The 15,958-nt window shown below is 43.2% G+C and overlaps 1 protein-coding gene across 2 annotated transcripts in view; it reads left to right on the top strand.

The window, feature by feature from the left end:
* Window positions 1-15,958, top strand: part of Pld5 (phospholipase D family member 5) — a 379,814-nt gene that overhangs the window by 41,271 nt on the left and 322,585 nt on the right. Inside the window, exons 3-4 of one of the 2 annotated variants that reach the window (XM_076548018.1) lie at window positions 1,498-1,589; window positions 3,605-3,716. Coding sequence is in view for 1 of the 2 variants with exons in the window: in XM_042258659.2 (XP_042114593.1) it covers window positions 6,765-6,953 (189 nt within the window). In the remaining variant the exon portion in view is untranslated. Of the gene's footprint in view, window positions 1-1,497; window positions 1,590-3,604; window positions 3,717-6,366; window positions 6,954-15,958 lie in introns of those variants that run through there. The other variant, XM_042258659.2, reaches the window with a different exon arrangement.

The following is a 15,958-nucleotide window of genomic DNA, read 5'->3' as shown; positions in this document are numbered from 1 at the left end:
ACCCTTCTCACCTCATTTGATTTTAGAGTAAATCTCAGTTTCAAAGATCTACAGATGTGTAAGAATACAGTCCAGTTAGATATTTCCTTCCTCATTCTTGAGTCGGTCATACATTATTCTTGTTAAATATGCAGATCATCCTAGCTGCTGCTATAACTTGCATGTTGAATAGGCCATAAAATCCTGTGTATTACAATTTTATACTCAGCATGGTGCTATCGGAAGGGATAAACCCTTTAGAAGGTGAGATCTAACCAGTGATTTTAGGTCACTGTGGGTGCATCCTGAAAGGGATTGCGTGACGAGTGATGTAAGTTGTTTCGCTCTGCCTTACAGTCCCAACTTTCACCACCCCAATCTCCCACTTGAAAACCAAAACAATGGTGCTCCTTGATCATGAACTAAAACTACAATTCTTCAGTCAAAACACACCTTTTCTCTTTTAAGTTAATTTCTTAGGTATTTTGTTATAGTAATCAAAAGTTGGCTAACACAATAAATAATTAAAATGAAATTTAGACCATCAGGGGAAATAACTTTGAAGTACTCAATGTTTCACAATTATTTAATCATAACTCCCAGACTATGGGCACACTGACCAAATGAAGTAGCAGCTTAATCAATTGTCTGGTAATCCATCTACACCATGAGCTGGGAGAACTGAACTGTTGTGCTTCTTACTGGAAACTTTGAGGTGTTCCGAATTATCTGGCTAACTCTTTCAATTACCTTCCTTATGGATCTGTTTCCTAGTGAGGCATTGTTATATTTCCTGTCCAAGCTGGTGGCCAGATGTTAGCAACCTGACAGACTGACTAAGCAAAGCAACTCACTTGAGTCTCTACAGCTGGCACCTTGTCTACTGAGCTGGGCAGACCTCAGGACACTCCAGTGCCATGTGACTTGGTTCTTCTTGTGTAGATAAGACTGTAAGCACTACATCATTGTAAACATTTGCTGTGCCTGGCTCTCACCTTGGGACTTAGATGCTCTTCCAATACTCCTTACCCTCCTCCAAGTCACCACTGGGGAAATACTGGTGGTGAAAAGGCATTTGGAATGAAGCCCCTAAAACAGTCACGGTGCTTTTTTATCCCTTGTATCTTTGAGTCTTTGTTCCCCTGTTTGTAGCACGAGTTTGAAGTGCATCTCCCCAATTCATTATTGGAAGCATGATTCCCCAGTGTAGTGATACTGGGAGGTGGTCTAATGAGAGGTGGTTGGATTGTGTGCAGAGTAAAACCATTACAGATAGAAGAGGTTCGTTGTTATAAGAAGGGGCTACAACAGCAACTCTACCCTGTGAGTTTTATTCTTTGTGCAGAATTTCACCTTCTCTTCCAATGCAACAAGAAATCCCTCTTCATACATGACCTGTACATCCTACAGAGCCAAGGGCTAAATAAACTTCTTCTATTCATAAATTATATAGTCTGTACTGTTCTAACATCAGAAAACAGATTCTTCCACACCAGGATGGTTCTGTTTACCTTGCAGAGGTTTTTGTGAGAATTAAATGATAGGATGCCTTCAAAGACCAGCCAGTGCCTAACACAGACTCCCAAGGAACTGTTAGTCTAAAATAAGTTGTAAGTAGACACTTACCTATTTTATTAGCAATTTAATATCTTTTAGAAATTTATTTTCTACCTAATCAATAGCAACTTTTTTAAGTAAAGACAATAATGCAAAATAAAACATAATTCTCAGTGAGTATGACTACTTGCATATCCATTCAGAAAACATTTTGAATCTGGGGATATTTTAATTTTATTCAAATAGGAGTGCTTCATTTAAATTTTCTACTGAAATAAGCTTATAATTAACATCTATTTTGAGAAGCAATGCCATTTTAGCTGTTACATATGTTCTTTGATAACAAAAAAGAGAGTCCTTCTCGGGCCAGTGTTTCAGCACAGACTTGCATAGTGTAAAAATAATTATGATTTATCAGGGAAGATCTAATTATTGAAATTTTTTATTCATTAGTGGTAAGCCTCTGACAAAACCCAGTAATACTTGATGAAAATACCCATGTAAGAAAAACACAATATATTGTCGTTGAGAAGGTCACTCAGTGCATAAAGGACTTGCCACACAGCCACGATGACCTGAGTTCGGGTGCCCAGCACCCATATAGAAAGCTGGCTGTGGGAGGTTCGCATAGGTATTCCCAGCTCTAGGAGAACAGCAGAGACAGGTGGATCCCATGAGCTCACGGGCCAGGTAGTCTAACCAAACTGGTGAGCTCTGGGCTCAGTGAAGAGACCCTGGTGGAGAGCAATTGAGAAAGAAACCCAGTGTCAACTTTTGGGCTCCACATGCACACACATGTGAGGATTTTTCATCTGAAGTGAAGGGGGAAAGGATCCTCATTTAGAGTCAGTGGGTTTGCCTTTTATATCTCACGTTGTGACTTATTAGACAATGGATTTGAACAGGTTCTTTAATGTTCCCGAACTTTAATTTCCTACCCCAAGGCAAAGAAATGGAGCTGATAGCAAATAGCAACAGCACTTTCAAGGTCATTTATCCCCCTGCCCCTGAAGGGATATGATAAATGGAGTAAGCACATGCCACAGATATAAACAGTATGGAGATATCAGGTATCACCAAAGTAGTGAGGGCTTTCCCAAGATACTCGGTTACTTCTCAACACCTTGGGTCTTAGGTTTCATGTCCGTGAAGAATAGCTAAATTCACATAATTATTAGCATGTCATAGTCAAGGACACCTTTCAAATTCAGGTTTGAAATCAATAGAAAGGTGTTTTATTTGCTATTCCATGCGATTTTAAAGTATAGAAGCACAGGTAGCAACTAAGATAAAGTACTCATAGAATAAATACAAATATCAGTGAGCCGTGAGTTTGTGGCTGAATGCAGTTTCTGCATTAAACAGTTGCGATTGATTACTCAAGTGGTATGACTGTTGAAGGAAAGATAACTATCATGACAATAATGCAGAGAACATTCTTGTGTCTAAAGGTGCTAAGAACAACAAGAGAGAGCTCTGTAGTTCATTCAGTATTTTCTCATTCTATTCCCACGGCAATCACTGGAGTGAGCAACAGTTAGTCGTCTAGTGTGGTTTTCAATGGGAGTTCCTCGAAGGCCCGTGTTGCTTAGAGGCTTGGGCCTCAGCCTCTGGCAATATTAGAAGTCGTGGAACCTTTAAGAAATGGAGGCCTGTGGAAAGTTTCTGGTCTTTAGGGGGTGCCATTAAAGGAGATGTGGGGACCTCAGCTGCTACATCTTTCTCGCTTTGCTTCCCTACTGGGAGGCAAACAGCTTGCCATCTGCTATGATGGGCTGCCTCACAGCAGGCCCCAACAATGATGGCAGTCAATCATAGACTGAACCCTCCAACCCTGAACCCAAGCAAGCCTTTCCTCTCTCCAAATGTTGACTACCTCAGGTATTTCTTACAGCAACAGAAAGTTGACTAATACATCCCCATCTGTTGTTATGAACTTGAAGCTAATGGAAACCAAATACAAACTATGAATGCTATAACTAAATTAATTAAAAAATTAATTGAATAAGAAATTAAAGGAGATGGTTCTAAAATCTGAATATTTTATGTATTTATTTTGCTTGTGTAGGAGGGTGGGGTTCCATGGTGGGCCTGTGGAGGCAGAGGAAAACTTGCAAGAGTTAGCTGTCTCCTTTTACCAAGTGCAGTTCAAGGACCGAACTCTAGTTATCAAGCTGGTGGTAAGTACCCTTACATACTGAGCCATCTAGTGGGCCCTAAACTCTGAGTATTGTAATTTTACATTCTCTCAAAGAAAAAGAAGTGAAAAATGGTTTATGGGATGTTGACATTCATTAATCTATTCTCCATGGTTTATTGTATGATTATTATCAGAGAGGCACTATCAGCAGAGTAAAAGATCATGCATGGCTCCAGCTTGCAAGAAGCCAATGGGTTGGTAGGATAAACTACATATAATACTTACACTGCATTCCGCAGTCCAAAGGTCTGTGGAAATGCTCAGAAATAAGTGTTCTAGGAGTACTTAGCGTGTTCCATAAGGTTAATCCTATCCTAATATTCTGTCTGGTGCTTCAATCTATATAACTGATCATCTTCAGAAATGTTTTTCTTCCTTCCATCAAATTCAATTTGATATAATGTTCTTTTGAACACCAACCGGAATGTTCCACACTAATGTCACAAACAATAAACTTGAAGAAGAGTCAAAAATAGAAGCCAAAGGCTGAGAGTGAAAGTTCAAAGACTCACTGGACTCACTGAGTCCATTTTACGCCTGGTATGCTACGCCAATGAGGATCAGCATGAAGCTCTAGGAATTCATGCTTTGCCTGAGTTTTTTTTTTTTTTTTTAACACAGCAGACGTTATCTGTGAGTTGATAACAATGCTCGATTGTGTCACATATATGTAGCAAGAAATACACACTGCTTTTGCAGTCTTGAAAAGCTGGAGAGAATGGGAGCTTCCATAGTATTTTCCCCTATAAAAGCTTAATTAAAAAAAAAATTGACTCAACTCAAAAATCTGGTTTGATCAGGAAGCCGTTTGTTTAAATTCTTCTGGAGTGAGACACTTCATTATTACTCTGAAGTGGCTATCTACCACGTGTTAAGGTGTGGGAATTCCGTACTATTTTCAGCATCATCCCAGAGAGTAATAGACAGTTGCTTCCTTTGCTGAAAGGCAATCAGCTTGCATCTATTGTATCCATTTAAGCTCTGTAGTTATACTTAAAAATTGTAATAGTAAAAACTGAGAGATGATGAATAATGTGATAGATAATTATAGTATAAAATGGAAGCTACTATACAATGGGGTGTAAGACCATTCTCAATCTATTAGGGTAGGGATTAGAGCCAAGACCTTGTCTTGCTGGTAAACAGTTGACCAATGAGCTACAAACTTAGCCTCCACAGTTTTTTAAGCCTGGCTCAAGTGCTTGTGTTTGAAAGTGTGGTTTCTCCTTCAGCCTCAGATACCTCATTGGAAAAATGGGCTTCAGAACATTTATCTTGCAGGATTATCTGCAAGGTTTAGCGATAACCTTGGTCACTCTGCCCAGTAGTTCAGACGCCAGGACTGAAAACTGTATATTTACATTCTGTTGCTTCTTCCTCACATGGACTACCCACGGGATTCTATTTTAACCATTATTTTTGCATAGCATTTGGAGAGGCAGTGTGAGCCAGGGTCCAGTCATGCAAAGTCTGGACTCTACCTCCTGATACACCCTACTCCCAGCCAATCTTATAAAATGGGGGCTCTGAATAGATATGAGACCCCTGTCTTCACAAATTTGACTGATTGCAACTTGGACTGTCTTTCTGTGAAGCCATGGCCTGAGCAAGAATGTTGGGTTGGAGTGTGTGTGGGCGCTGCCAGGGGCTAGAAAAGTTTACCCTCTGCAGCCTTTTCAACACCCCAGGGTGCTTCCCAAGTTCATCTTGACTTTCCAGGCTTTTAAATGGACCTCGCAAATCCTTAACAGTAGTTAAGGTTCCGTTTTCTGATTAAAACAAGAAACCAAAAATGTTTTCAGCCTTTGACTAAGGGAGAGCGAAAGACAAAGAATTTAAGATTCAATTATTAACTAGCCACCCTGATTCTCAGGCTTGTTTGCTTTGGACTGGGTTTGGGGGTAAAGCCCTTGTGAGCCTAGAAACAGCAGAGAGAACAGCGCATGAGCCAGCGACACACACCTAAAGAACGGAATCTAAGCACACGGTGTAGGTTGGTTCTGGGTCGCCTCTTCCTGGGTTGCAGGGCCAGATAGACAGCTTCCAGGAGCCTGAAGGCTGAGGAGTGGCAAGTCCAACAAGCTGGACGGGAGAGGACTGCCCTCGCTGGTGGCGAGGCATACTTTGCAACATCTCCCAGATGAAGTACAGTGCAAGGTTCGCAAAAAGACACGTCCTCCAAACCATTTTCTAGGGGCACTCTGGGCCAAGTCCCCTGGGGTGAGATGTCTGGGTTCCTAAGGTGGGAAGTTGGTGAACTTTCTGAGTGAAGGTAGATAGTAGAATCAGAACGAACTAGAGCGGTGCGGGGCGGACGTGGTGGCTTCCCAGAGTGTCGTTCTCGGGAGCCTTGCCCGCAATCGCGCGCGGACGGCGCTCACTTCCCTAGTCGCTCAGTGGTTTGCCGGCGAGAACCCGCGCAGGGCGAGGGCAAGGGCGAGGCAGGCGGGCCGGGGAGAGGCGCGCGCAGAGGGCGGCGGCCGGACCCAGCGCTCGCCTCGGGCGGCTCCTCACTGCATCAACCTGCGGGCTCCCGCTTGGCCGCCGGGCCCCTCCCACCGCACCCCACCCCCGCCGTCCGCCCGCCCCGGGGCCCGGGTTCCAGTTGGTGCGGAGCAGCCGCGAGCGGAGCTCCCGCCCGGGACCGCAGCGGCAGGCGACGTCTTGGCCACCTCCGCTGCACCCTCACTTCTGCCACTCGGGAGCTGGCATCCACTCCTTCCCGGTCTCCCTTTGTCCGGTCCCCCCCATCCGCCCCCTCCCCCATCTCTTCTCCCATCCCCTGCCCCGCGAAACCCTCCCTCCTCTGTCCCTCTCCCCGTGTCCCCGCTCCTGCGCCTCTAGCCAGCACGCTGCGCACCCCTCGGGCGATCAGCACCGGTGCTTTCCCGGGGCGATCTGCACCCCTGTGCTCCCCTCTCTCTCCTTCAGCTCCATCTCACCGCCCGCCTGGCCTCGCGCTCGCCGGCGGCACCCTGCTCCCATCCCGAGTGGGTTGCGCGCCGGGCTGCCGCCTGGTCATGTCAGGATGGAGATCCGGCAGCACGAGTGGCTCTCGGCCTCCCCCCACGAGGGCTTCGAGCAGATGAGGTTGAAAAGCCGCCCCAAGGAGCCCTCGCCCAGCCTGACCCGAGTGGGCGCGAACTTCTACAGCAGTGTCAAGCAGCAGGACTACAGCGCCAGCGTCTGGCTCCGGAGAAAAGATAAGCTAGAACATGTAAGGACCACTCGTTCCTGGGGGGCTAGGTGGTCGGAGCACAGAGCTCTAGGAGTGTAGGGACTCTAGTGGGGGACCCCAGCGCGCGGCCAGCCCCAGGTTGCCTGTACCCTCTGTCAACCCTGCACGTTTTTTTTTGCGTAATGAGTCAATTGCATGGAGAAAAGAAAGGTTCGCTTTAAGGTACCCCAGTTCTGGCATCCAGGGGACCTCCTGATTAGCTCTTCACTGCAGAGTTCATGTGCTCTGTGTTCTTGGGGGTAGCTGTGAGGAGGGTGGTTGATTGCAAGAGACTGGGCTTTCTTTGCACGAGGAGGGTTTCAGTGGGATGTTTACCCGGTTCTTTGGAGACGGCTCGCTCAGTCCAGAAACTACAAAAACACAGCAATAAAGTTGTCGCCGCCGGCGATCCAGAGCTTTGGGCAGTGTGTGCTGAGAGGCTAGCAGGAGGTTTTAGGGAGCCTTCCCATCTGAGCCCAAGTGGAGGGAGGTTCTGCTCTGAGAATGGACAGACCAAAGGTCCCCTGCTGTCTGCCACTCCTAGGCAGCGCGGGACCCAGGGATGTGGATTTCCCCTCGCCTTTCTCTCCTGGGTGAGGACTTGTGTCTTCAGCTCGGGTGTGGAGTCCCTAAGTCTGGCTATTCTAGAAAGAAGAGAGGTCCTTCCACAGGGACCTTTTGAGAATCCACACTTAAAACTCTGACCCGTCAGTACCTCCTTAACCAAACGTTGAAATGAAACTAGGAGTGTGTCAGCAGCAGGAAGAGGACTGTCATTGCCCTTAGCAGAGCTGCAGAATCCAAACAGAGTCCGTTAATGGGATGTGGAGGGTTCCTCGTATTTGGGTCACCATATCAAAAAGATGAGACAGGAAACTCTGGAAACTCGTGTCCCCCAGCGCTGTACCCACCTGAAATCCCATTCGGCCCCCAAAGCTCTTCCCGAGCTTTGCCTCACCAACAGTGTCCCTGGAAAGAATCGTGGAAGTGGGTATTTCTGTTAGAAGCCGAAAGGACAGCCCGTGCCTTTTTGAGGACCTGATTAAGTCACACGAATGACTAATTCTAAAGCCCTTATTTAAAGCTCCTGGATGAGTTGAGTAACAGGCTCTGTTTGGTGTGGGGAGAACCAAAAGGATGGATGTCTTGGATCCTTGAGACAGGGGAGGTTGCTGAAGGGATTCCAAGGACTGCCGTGCAAGTTGGTTGTTTGAAAGGTAACAGCGATGCCTGTTTTAAAATGCTCACTCCAGAATGATGCTTGAAGGGATCAGTGATGTCTGGAGTTTATAGAGGACACATAGAAACAGTATCTCGTGTAATTCAGCTCTGGATGCTCATAAGAATACTGGCTCCAGCCTCAGGCCTCAGAGTGGTGATGCAACTGTGTTCATCATAACTGTGTTCATTTGCAGTGGTTGCTTTAGGCTGGTCCATTTCTTGTATACTTTTACTGAAAATCAATAGTGCAACCTTCCGGGAGTATGTCATCCCAAGTCACAGATGCTGCTGGGTGCATTGTACAGAAATGCTCTCCCACTTTTTGATTTGCATGCAAAGTATTAGGCCTACCTAGTGGGCCACAGCAGCTTCCCCTTTCTGCTTGAAGTGTGGGATGCTCGGCTCTCCTGAGGATGAGAGACGAAGTGAAGGGAGGTCTGGTTATGCTCACAAGTATGTGAACATCTGCACATTCCCTCACTCAGAAGCCCTAAAGAGAATTACACTGAGTTAAAAAAAAAATCATGTGCTTCATTTGATGTTTAATGAGATGTATGTTCTATCTTCTTCTATGTTTACCTTGAATTAGAAATGGAGATTTTATTTCAAATGATTTTTGGTTTACTCTCTGGCTCCATTGAAATATTGACATCTTAATGAGTTAGTGTTTATGAACATGTTGTGAAAAGTTAAAGTCATATACAGATACAAATTTTATTCAAATTCAAGCACTCAGTGTTTATATGTCCTGTTTTGTGTGCTAGGATGTTTAGGTAGATTGCTGTAAATTTATAGTTCAGCATGTGAGATTTTAAAAACATATAACAAATGTAACCTGGCATATGGGTGCTACATAAAACATGAAAATATTATATTAAGTTCATTATAAACAACATGCAGAAGCTGTATGGCACCTTCTAGTTTACATGTTACAGGGAGCAAGGTGGGAATGTCATAGAAAGTCGAGGGTAACTTAAAAACTACTCCTCTGCTCTGTCTAATCAAAAGGATGACCACCATTTTTATTATGTGGAAATAAAGGAAGAAATAATTATGAGGGAGATCATATGCCTGAAAACAGCCTATTCGGTTGTTTTGGTGCTTTGAATCAATCTAAATATTAAGGGAATAAATAAATTATGACTACAAATGACACATACATTTAGTCATCACAAGTAACGGAATTCCCCCAGATGAAACGTGGCAGTGTGTGGATTCTAGCCAGGCTTTAGAGGCACAGCTTAATCTGAAAGTCAATAACACCGTGTAAAGTGACAGCTAAATAATATATTTCTACCCACTTTGCTAAAAGTGAGAGTAATTTATCTCTTACTTTGGCTGAAAGACATCAGAGGGATCTCAGGTTATGCAAAAAGAAAGTGACATGAGTTGGATTGGAATACATTCAATTGATCCTAAACTTGATTCCTATCATTAGTTAGTTAGTTGATACTTAAAATGAAGATTTGTAACTACATAAATGTCCATTATGGTGCATGCCTATAATCCCAACACCGGGGATGCTGAGGCAGGGACAGCCTGGGCTGCGTGATGGATCCTGGGTCAAATGGGGCCACAAAAGGAAAATAAATACATGGCCTGACATAGTGCCAGGTGTCTGTGATACTAGCCTTCAGGATGCTGAAGCAACAGAATCGGTAATCCAAAGCCAGTCTGCGCTACACAACAAGGCACTGTCTCAAAAAACTGACTTAACCACCTGAAAGATAGAGTTATGTAGGGAATTTTCCCATTCCTTAACCACGATTAGAATGTGCAAGAAGGTCATGTTGTGTGCCCTGAACTCTGAACTTCAAACTCAGCTTGTACATTTGAGGAAAATGAAATTTTTTGGTTGCATGCAGAATATTGTTTTACTCATTGTGAGTGAGGCTCTTGGTCCTTAGAGTAGTGGTTCTCAGCCTTCCTAATGCTGCGAGTCTTTAATACAGTCTCCCATGCTGTGGTGACCCCCAACCATACAATTATTTTGTTGCTACTTCGTAACTGTAATTCTATGAATCGTAATGTACATCTCTGATATATAGGATATCTGATATGAGACCCAAAGGAGCCATGATCCACAGGTTGAAAACCACTGGTTTAGAGTCTTTTGCATCCTGTTTTGTTCTGGAAACAATTCTCATTGTTTGAGAGAACAGTGGGCTTGTAAACCAACGACAGTCTTGTTTCTTGTAGGATTCAAGTATTTCCTTGAGGGATACTATAGAGGATTGGGGTTTAGCAAAGCAACCTGGGCCGGAGCCACCCTTTGAAGGTCTTGGTCTTCTCAGAGGACAGTATGACATTTGGTGTTCTTGAGCTTTCTTCTATATTTTTCTATTGGAAAGAGGGTGAGATGAGTCTGCTCTGCTCTTCAGTTTGATGCCAGCTGTCTTAAAAAGTTTTTGGGTCTCATATCAGATATCCTATATATCAGAGATTTACATTACCATTCATAGAATTATAGCAACAAAATAATTGTATGGTTGGGGGTCACCACAGCATGGGGGACTGTATTAAAGACTCGCAGTATTAAGAAGGCTGAGAACCACTACTCTAAGCACCAAGATTCCAGGTTATATGGATGGGGAGAAGCCTTGCTTTCTTCCTTGTGTACTCCACCAGGCATTGCTAAAGTAGTTGTAAGTAAAGGTCCTAGTTGGATAGACCTGAATTTGGATTTTGATTCATTTTCAGTAAATAAGCCAAATATATGTAAAAGGCTTAATGTAGGATATGCAGTCATATTTTTAAAGTCATGGTTTTTCAATGGTGATTAAATGAGATATTCTCTATATTTCAGGAACAAATAAACCTATTATGTGTCAAGCAAATGTTGTCATCAAACTCCTCATCTGCACAGGCTGATAGGGATCCTCCTCTTCTGAGTCTTCCTGATTGATGGAAGGAAATGCTAGTCTCAGTGCTTACTGCCCCTATTGCCACGGCAGCTTAGAAGTTAAGAGAATCTAGAGATGACTCCTGAAGTTTCTACCCACAAGTGATGCATCTGTAAAGCCCATACCTATTAGCCAAAGCAAGTTTTGTGGTCGAGGTTCACTTGAAAGGAATATAAGAGGACCAACCAAAACTCAGAGAGGAGAGAAATGCACCTTTCCCTAGTCTCCATAGGACCGCTCTAGAATGTTAAGCACTCAGTGTCATGTTAGGACTATATTAGATGATCAATAATGCACCTAAGGTAAAATGACTTCTCCAGTCTTCTCCAATCTCTGCCTAAGCATCTCCATTTCTCCCATGTCTCACATTTAACATCAGCTTCCCTGTGTCCTAGACTCAAGACATATGGACCTTTGAGCCACTAAGGATGTTTCCAGTCTGTTTTTTTCCAAGTGTTTGACTCTTCCTGGCCAGTGGCTCTTTGCTTAGCCCCTGCCTGGTCATTCTCACCTGACTTCGTTGTTTCTTGTGATCTCTGCTGGCCAATGCAAGCAGAGATGAGCTCTTTACAGATATCTCACATCCTTGTGCGGATGAGATGAAGTTGCAAGATTGGTCTGGGAATCTCTTTAAACTAGAAGGAGAAAGATGGAGAGGAGATTGGTAAAGAGTAAATGACAGGGGGCTGTAGCTAGAGTTTTCCTGCCTGGCCCACAGTCAGGACAAATCTCTCTCACCCACCAGTCCCACAGCCGCTCAGACCCAACCAAGTAAACACAGAGACTTATATTGCTTACAAACTGTATGGCCGTGGCAGGCTTCTTGCAAACTGTTCTTATATCTTAAATCAACCCATTTCTATAAATCTATACCTTGTCATGTGGCTCGTGGCCTGCCAGCATCTTCACATGCGGCTTGTCATGGTGGCAGCTGGCAGTGTCTCTGACTAAGCCTCCACTTCCCAGAATTATTCTCCTCCTTGTCCCACCTATACTTCCTCCTGCTTGACTACTGGCCAATCAGTGTTTTATTTACTAACCAATCAGAGCAACACGTTTGCCATACAGAACACCTCACAGCAGGGGCATGGAAGGATGACTCTGTTGATGGAGTACTTACTGCACAGACTTGAGGGGTCAAGTTTGGAACTCTAGCATCCACATAAAAGCCCAGATCTGCATTACATGTCTGTAACTCTAGAGCTGAGGTAAATGGAGACAGGCAGATCCCTGGAACTCACTGGCCAGCCAATCCACATGTACTGGTGAAGCTCCAGGCTCACTAAATGTCTCTGTATCAAAAAGTAAGGTGTACAATGACCAAAGAAGACACCTGGCACTGACATCTGGCCACCTGCATGTACTCCCCCAACTCATGTGTACACACACACACACACACACAGAGAGAGAGAGAGAGAGAGAGAGAGAGAGAGAGAGAGAGAGAGAGAGAATACAAAGAATAAAAGACGATTCTTAATGTTCTCACTTATAGTTAGCATTGTATTTTGGTCTAGTGTTTTAACTTAAGGAAAAAAAAGATGTCTCCTCTGAGTGTGTTTTACACCAGCTTTAACACAATTGTTTGTGTTATCAGCAAATAGTAAATAAATGTCATGTTCACACTTGCCCCTTACAATGAATTATTCACATGATGAGCAATGAACAAGAGCAAAATTGGCTACTGTGGCACAGGCTTGTGTTATATAATGCCATTTATGTCCACAGAACACACCCATGAAAGCACTGTGCCCCACCGAGCAGATCAGCAAAGCAGGGAGAGACACAACTCAACTCGAGGCAATGAATCTTTAAAATGCCCCATTAAAAATCAACCAACCAAACAGCCTGGCAAACACGCAAGGACAATAATGGTCACCAGGATTAGTTCCTGTGATTTTAGATAAAGGGACAGCCTGGGCAGAGGCAAAGTTCTCTGTCTCTCTAACTCCTCCATTGAGAAAGGCACATTTAGGTGTCTCATGGGTGCCTTCTAATGGATATCAGTGGGCCCATATATTGTCCTTGTCCCTACCACAGTTAACATGTATTTTGCACTAATGAACTTCTTTCTCTGAGGATCAACATGACAGCTTGTTTTGAAGAAGTTTTGTTTTGTCTGAACTCTATTGGGTGTAGTTTATTATTGATTGTTGAGTTTAAATGTGGTCTGTGATGTATCACATTCAATACATTGAATTTGAGAAGCCCAAGATAATTGAATTGAAGGGTTGTCTTCTCATCTAGCAGCAGTCAAATATCAATTTCTGGCTCGTATTTCTAAAAGTTTTTCCTTTTCCTTACAGACTTCTGTGTCTATCTCAGGCATACATCTGTGGAATAGTTTTTAAAGTTTCTATTTAAGCTCTAAGGTTCAAGAAATCTGATGATAGTTTTGGGCTCTAGGATGTGACAGTAGCAACAGTAAGTTCTCATACTAGATTGATTAGTGGAAATGTATAGGTATATACGTAGACTGCATGGCAAAATCTCACACCAGAAATATTGCCTAAACTGGTAACATCAAAGCAAGTTACCTGGGGTTCATACCTTTGCAAGTGGAGCTGTGAAATCTTAAGATACAACGTAAATGTCACTGTCAAGGCATAGTAGAGATGTCAAACTGTCATGCTTAAAGACATAGAGCTTCTAAACAAAAGGTATACAATCCTTTCTCCCTCCCTCCCTCCCTCCCTCCCTCCCTCCCTCCCTCCCTCCTTCCTTCCTTCCTTCCTTCCTTCCTTCCTTAATTCCTTCCTTCCCCCTCTCCCTTTCTCTTTATTCTCCCCTCCCCTCAGTCTCCTCCTCCTCCTCCTCCTCCTCCTCCTCCTCCTCCTCCTCCTCCTCCTCCTCCTCCTCCTCCTCCTCCTTTTCCTCCCCATATTCTCTCTGGCTTCTTGTGTAGTCTGGCTGTCCTGGAACTCTCAGTGTAATCCAACTTGCAGCAAATTCTACAGCCTCTGCCCCTCTTGTTCAGGCATTACATGTGTGTGCCACAGTCACAGTGCCCAACTTTCTAACTTTTCTTTAAACACAGAAAGATGAATTAAGTTTTGAAAATCATAATTCTAGCCCTTCATAAGAATTTAAATGGAGACCATGGCAAATTTTCCCAGGTAGCCTTACCTTTATTACAGAGTTCAATCTTGACTGACCTGTGTATGAGGCTCAAATCATGGGATGGATACCATGACCATTGGATGAAAAATATGCTTCTTTATTCTCCAGAGCATAGTGAGCATCGTGAACATGGTATTTACCTGCAGTGAGCTGTGACCACTGTCCTTTTCCCAGGAAGTTGTGAGATTAGATCCAGAAGTGGCCTGAAGAGTGAGGCTGGGAAGATGGTACCCATTGACACAAAACCACTGCTACCAATGTCATTCATGAAAGCATAGTTGTTGAGAGTGTCTTTTATGTGAAAAACACTTGTTAGGAAACTGTGAGGGCTTTAATTCAACAAGCATCATCTGACATAAGAACTTATCAAACCTGAACAATATACAAAGACCAGACTATGCTTCCTTTTTACAAGATGTTTATAGACTTTTAAATACATATTGTATTTTATAATACAATATGATTATAGTTTTGTGAATAATAAAGATAAAGCAAAACAGTATAATACTGTTGGTTGTTAAGGGTCTCATTGCTTAGAATGGGATAAATTACCATTAAAAATAATGAATACTGTTATGTATTCATAGTATAATGTAACAAATGAGTTTATTCCAACAATACAAATCTTGTGCAAAATTATATGGTTAATTAATGTAATTTAACACATTATCAAAATAACAGAACCAAACTATGTAGGTACGCTGAGTATCTATGATGATTACTTTTATTTCTTAATTTGACACAGTCTGTAGTCACATCAGAAGAAAGTCTTGTGGTGGTATTGTGTTCCCCAAAATATTGTGCATGCTAATAAACTTATCTGGGGGTCAGAGAAGAGAACAGCCACAATATTAAACATAGAGGATAGGCAGTGGTAGCACATGCCTTTAATCCTAGCATTCCAGAGGCAGAAATCCCTCTGGTTCTCTGTGAGTTCAAGGCCACATCGGAAACAGCCAGGCATGGTGACTCATGCCTTTAATCCCAAGAAGTGAGCCTTTAATCCCAGGGAATCATGGTAGAAAGATATATAAGGCGTGAAGACCGGAAACTAGAAGCATTTGGCTGGTCAAACATTTAGGCTTTTGAGCAGCACAGTTCAGCTGAGATCCATTCGGATATGAGGACTCAGAGGCTTCCAGTCTGAGGAAACAGGATTAGCTGAGGAACTGGTGAGGTAAAGTTGGCTGTGGCTTGTTCTGCTTCTCTGATCTTCCAGCATTCACCCCGATAATTGGCCTCAGGTTTGATTTCATTAGCAAGTACCTTTAAGATTCATGCTACAACATCTCAATGAGGAATCTTCTAGATTATAACAGCTTGTGGAATATCTGTGGGAGATTATCTTGATTATATGAATTCAAGTGGGAAGGCCAATCCAGTGTGGACAGTACCATTCTCTGGAGTTGGTTCTTAGACTATGTATGAGTAGAGAAGGTGGAGATGAAGAAGAGAAGCATGCATGTCTTCATTTTTCTCTGCTCTGTGTATGGATGTGAAATAACTAGTTATTTCAGGTTCCTGACTGCTTGACTTCCTGAAAGAAAAAGTGAAGGATTTGATTATTTGATGAGGTCAAGTATGCATGCATGATAAAAGTCTCAACTCCAAATAAAAACAACCTTTAGTATTCTGATAATGGATTTCTTTCAAAAGAATCACATATTATGGCGAAATATTTCAAATTATCTACAAAGATTATGTGTGTGTGTGAGAGAGAGACGCATATATCAGCCTTTCTCCCCATCATTGTATGGTAACTCA

This window comes from Peromyscus maniculatus, chromosome 11, assembly GCF_049852395.1.
Source record: "Peromyscus maniculatus bairdii isolate BWxNUB_F1_BW_parent chromosome 11, HU_Pman_BW_mat_3.1, whole genome shotgun sequence".
In the NCBI taxonomy this organism is placed as follows: Eukaryota; Metazoa; Chordata; class Mammalia; order Rodentia; family Cricetidae; genus Peromyscus; species Peromyscus maniculatus.
Note: the sequence above shows the minus strand (reverse complement) of the source record. Positions and strands in the feature narration are given on the sequence as shown.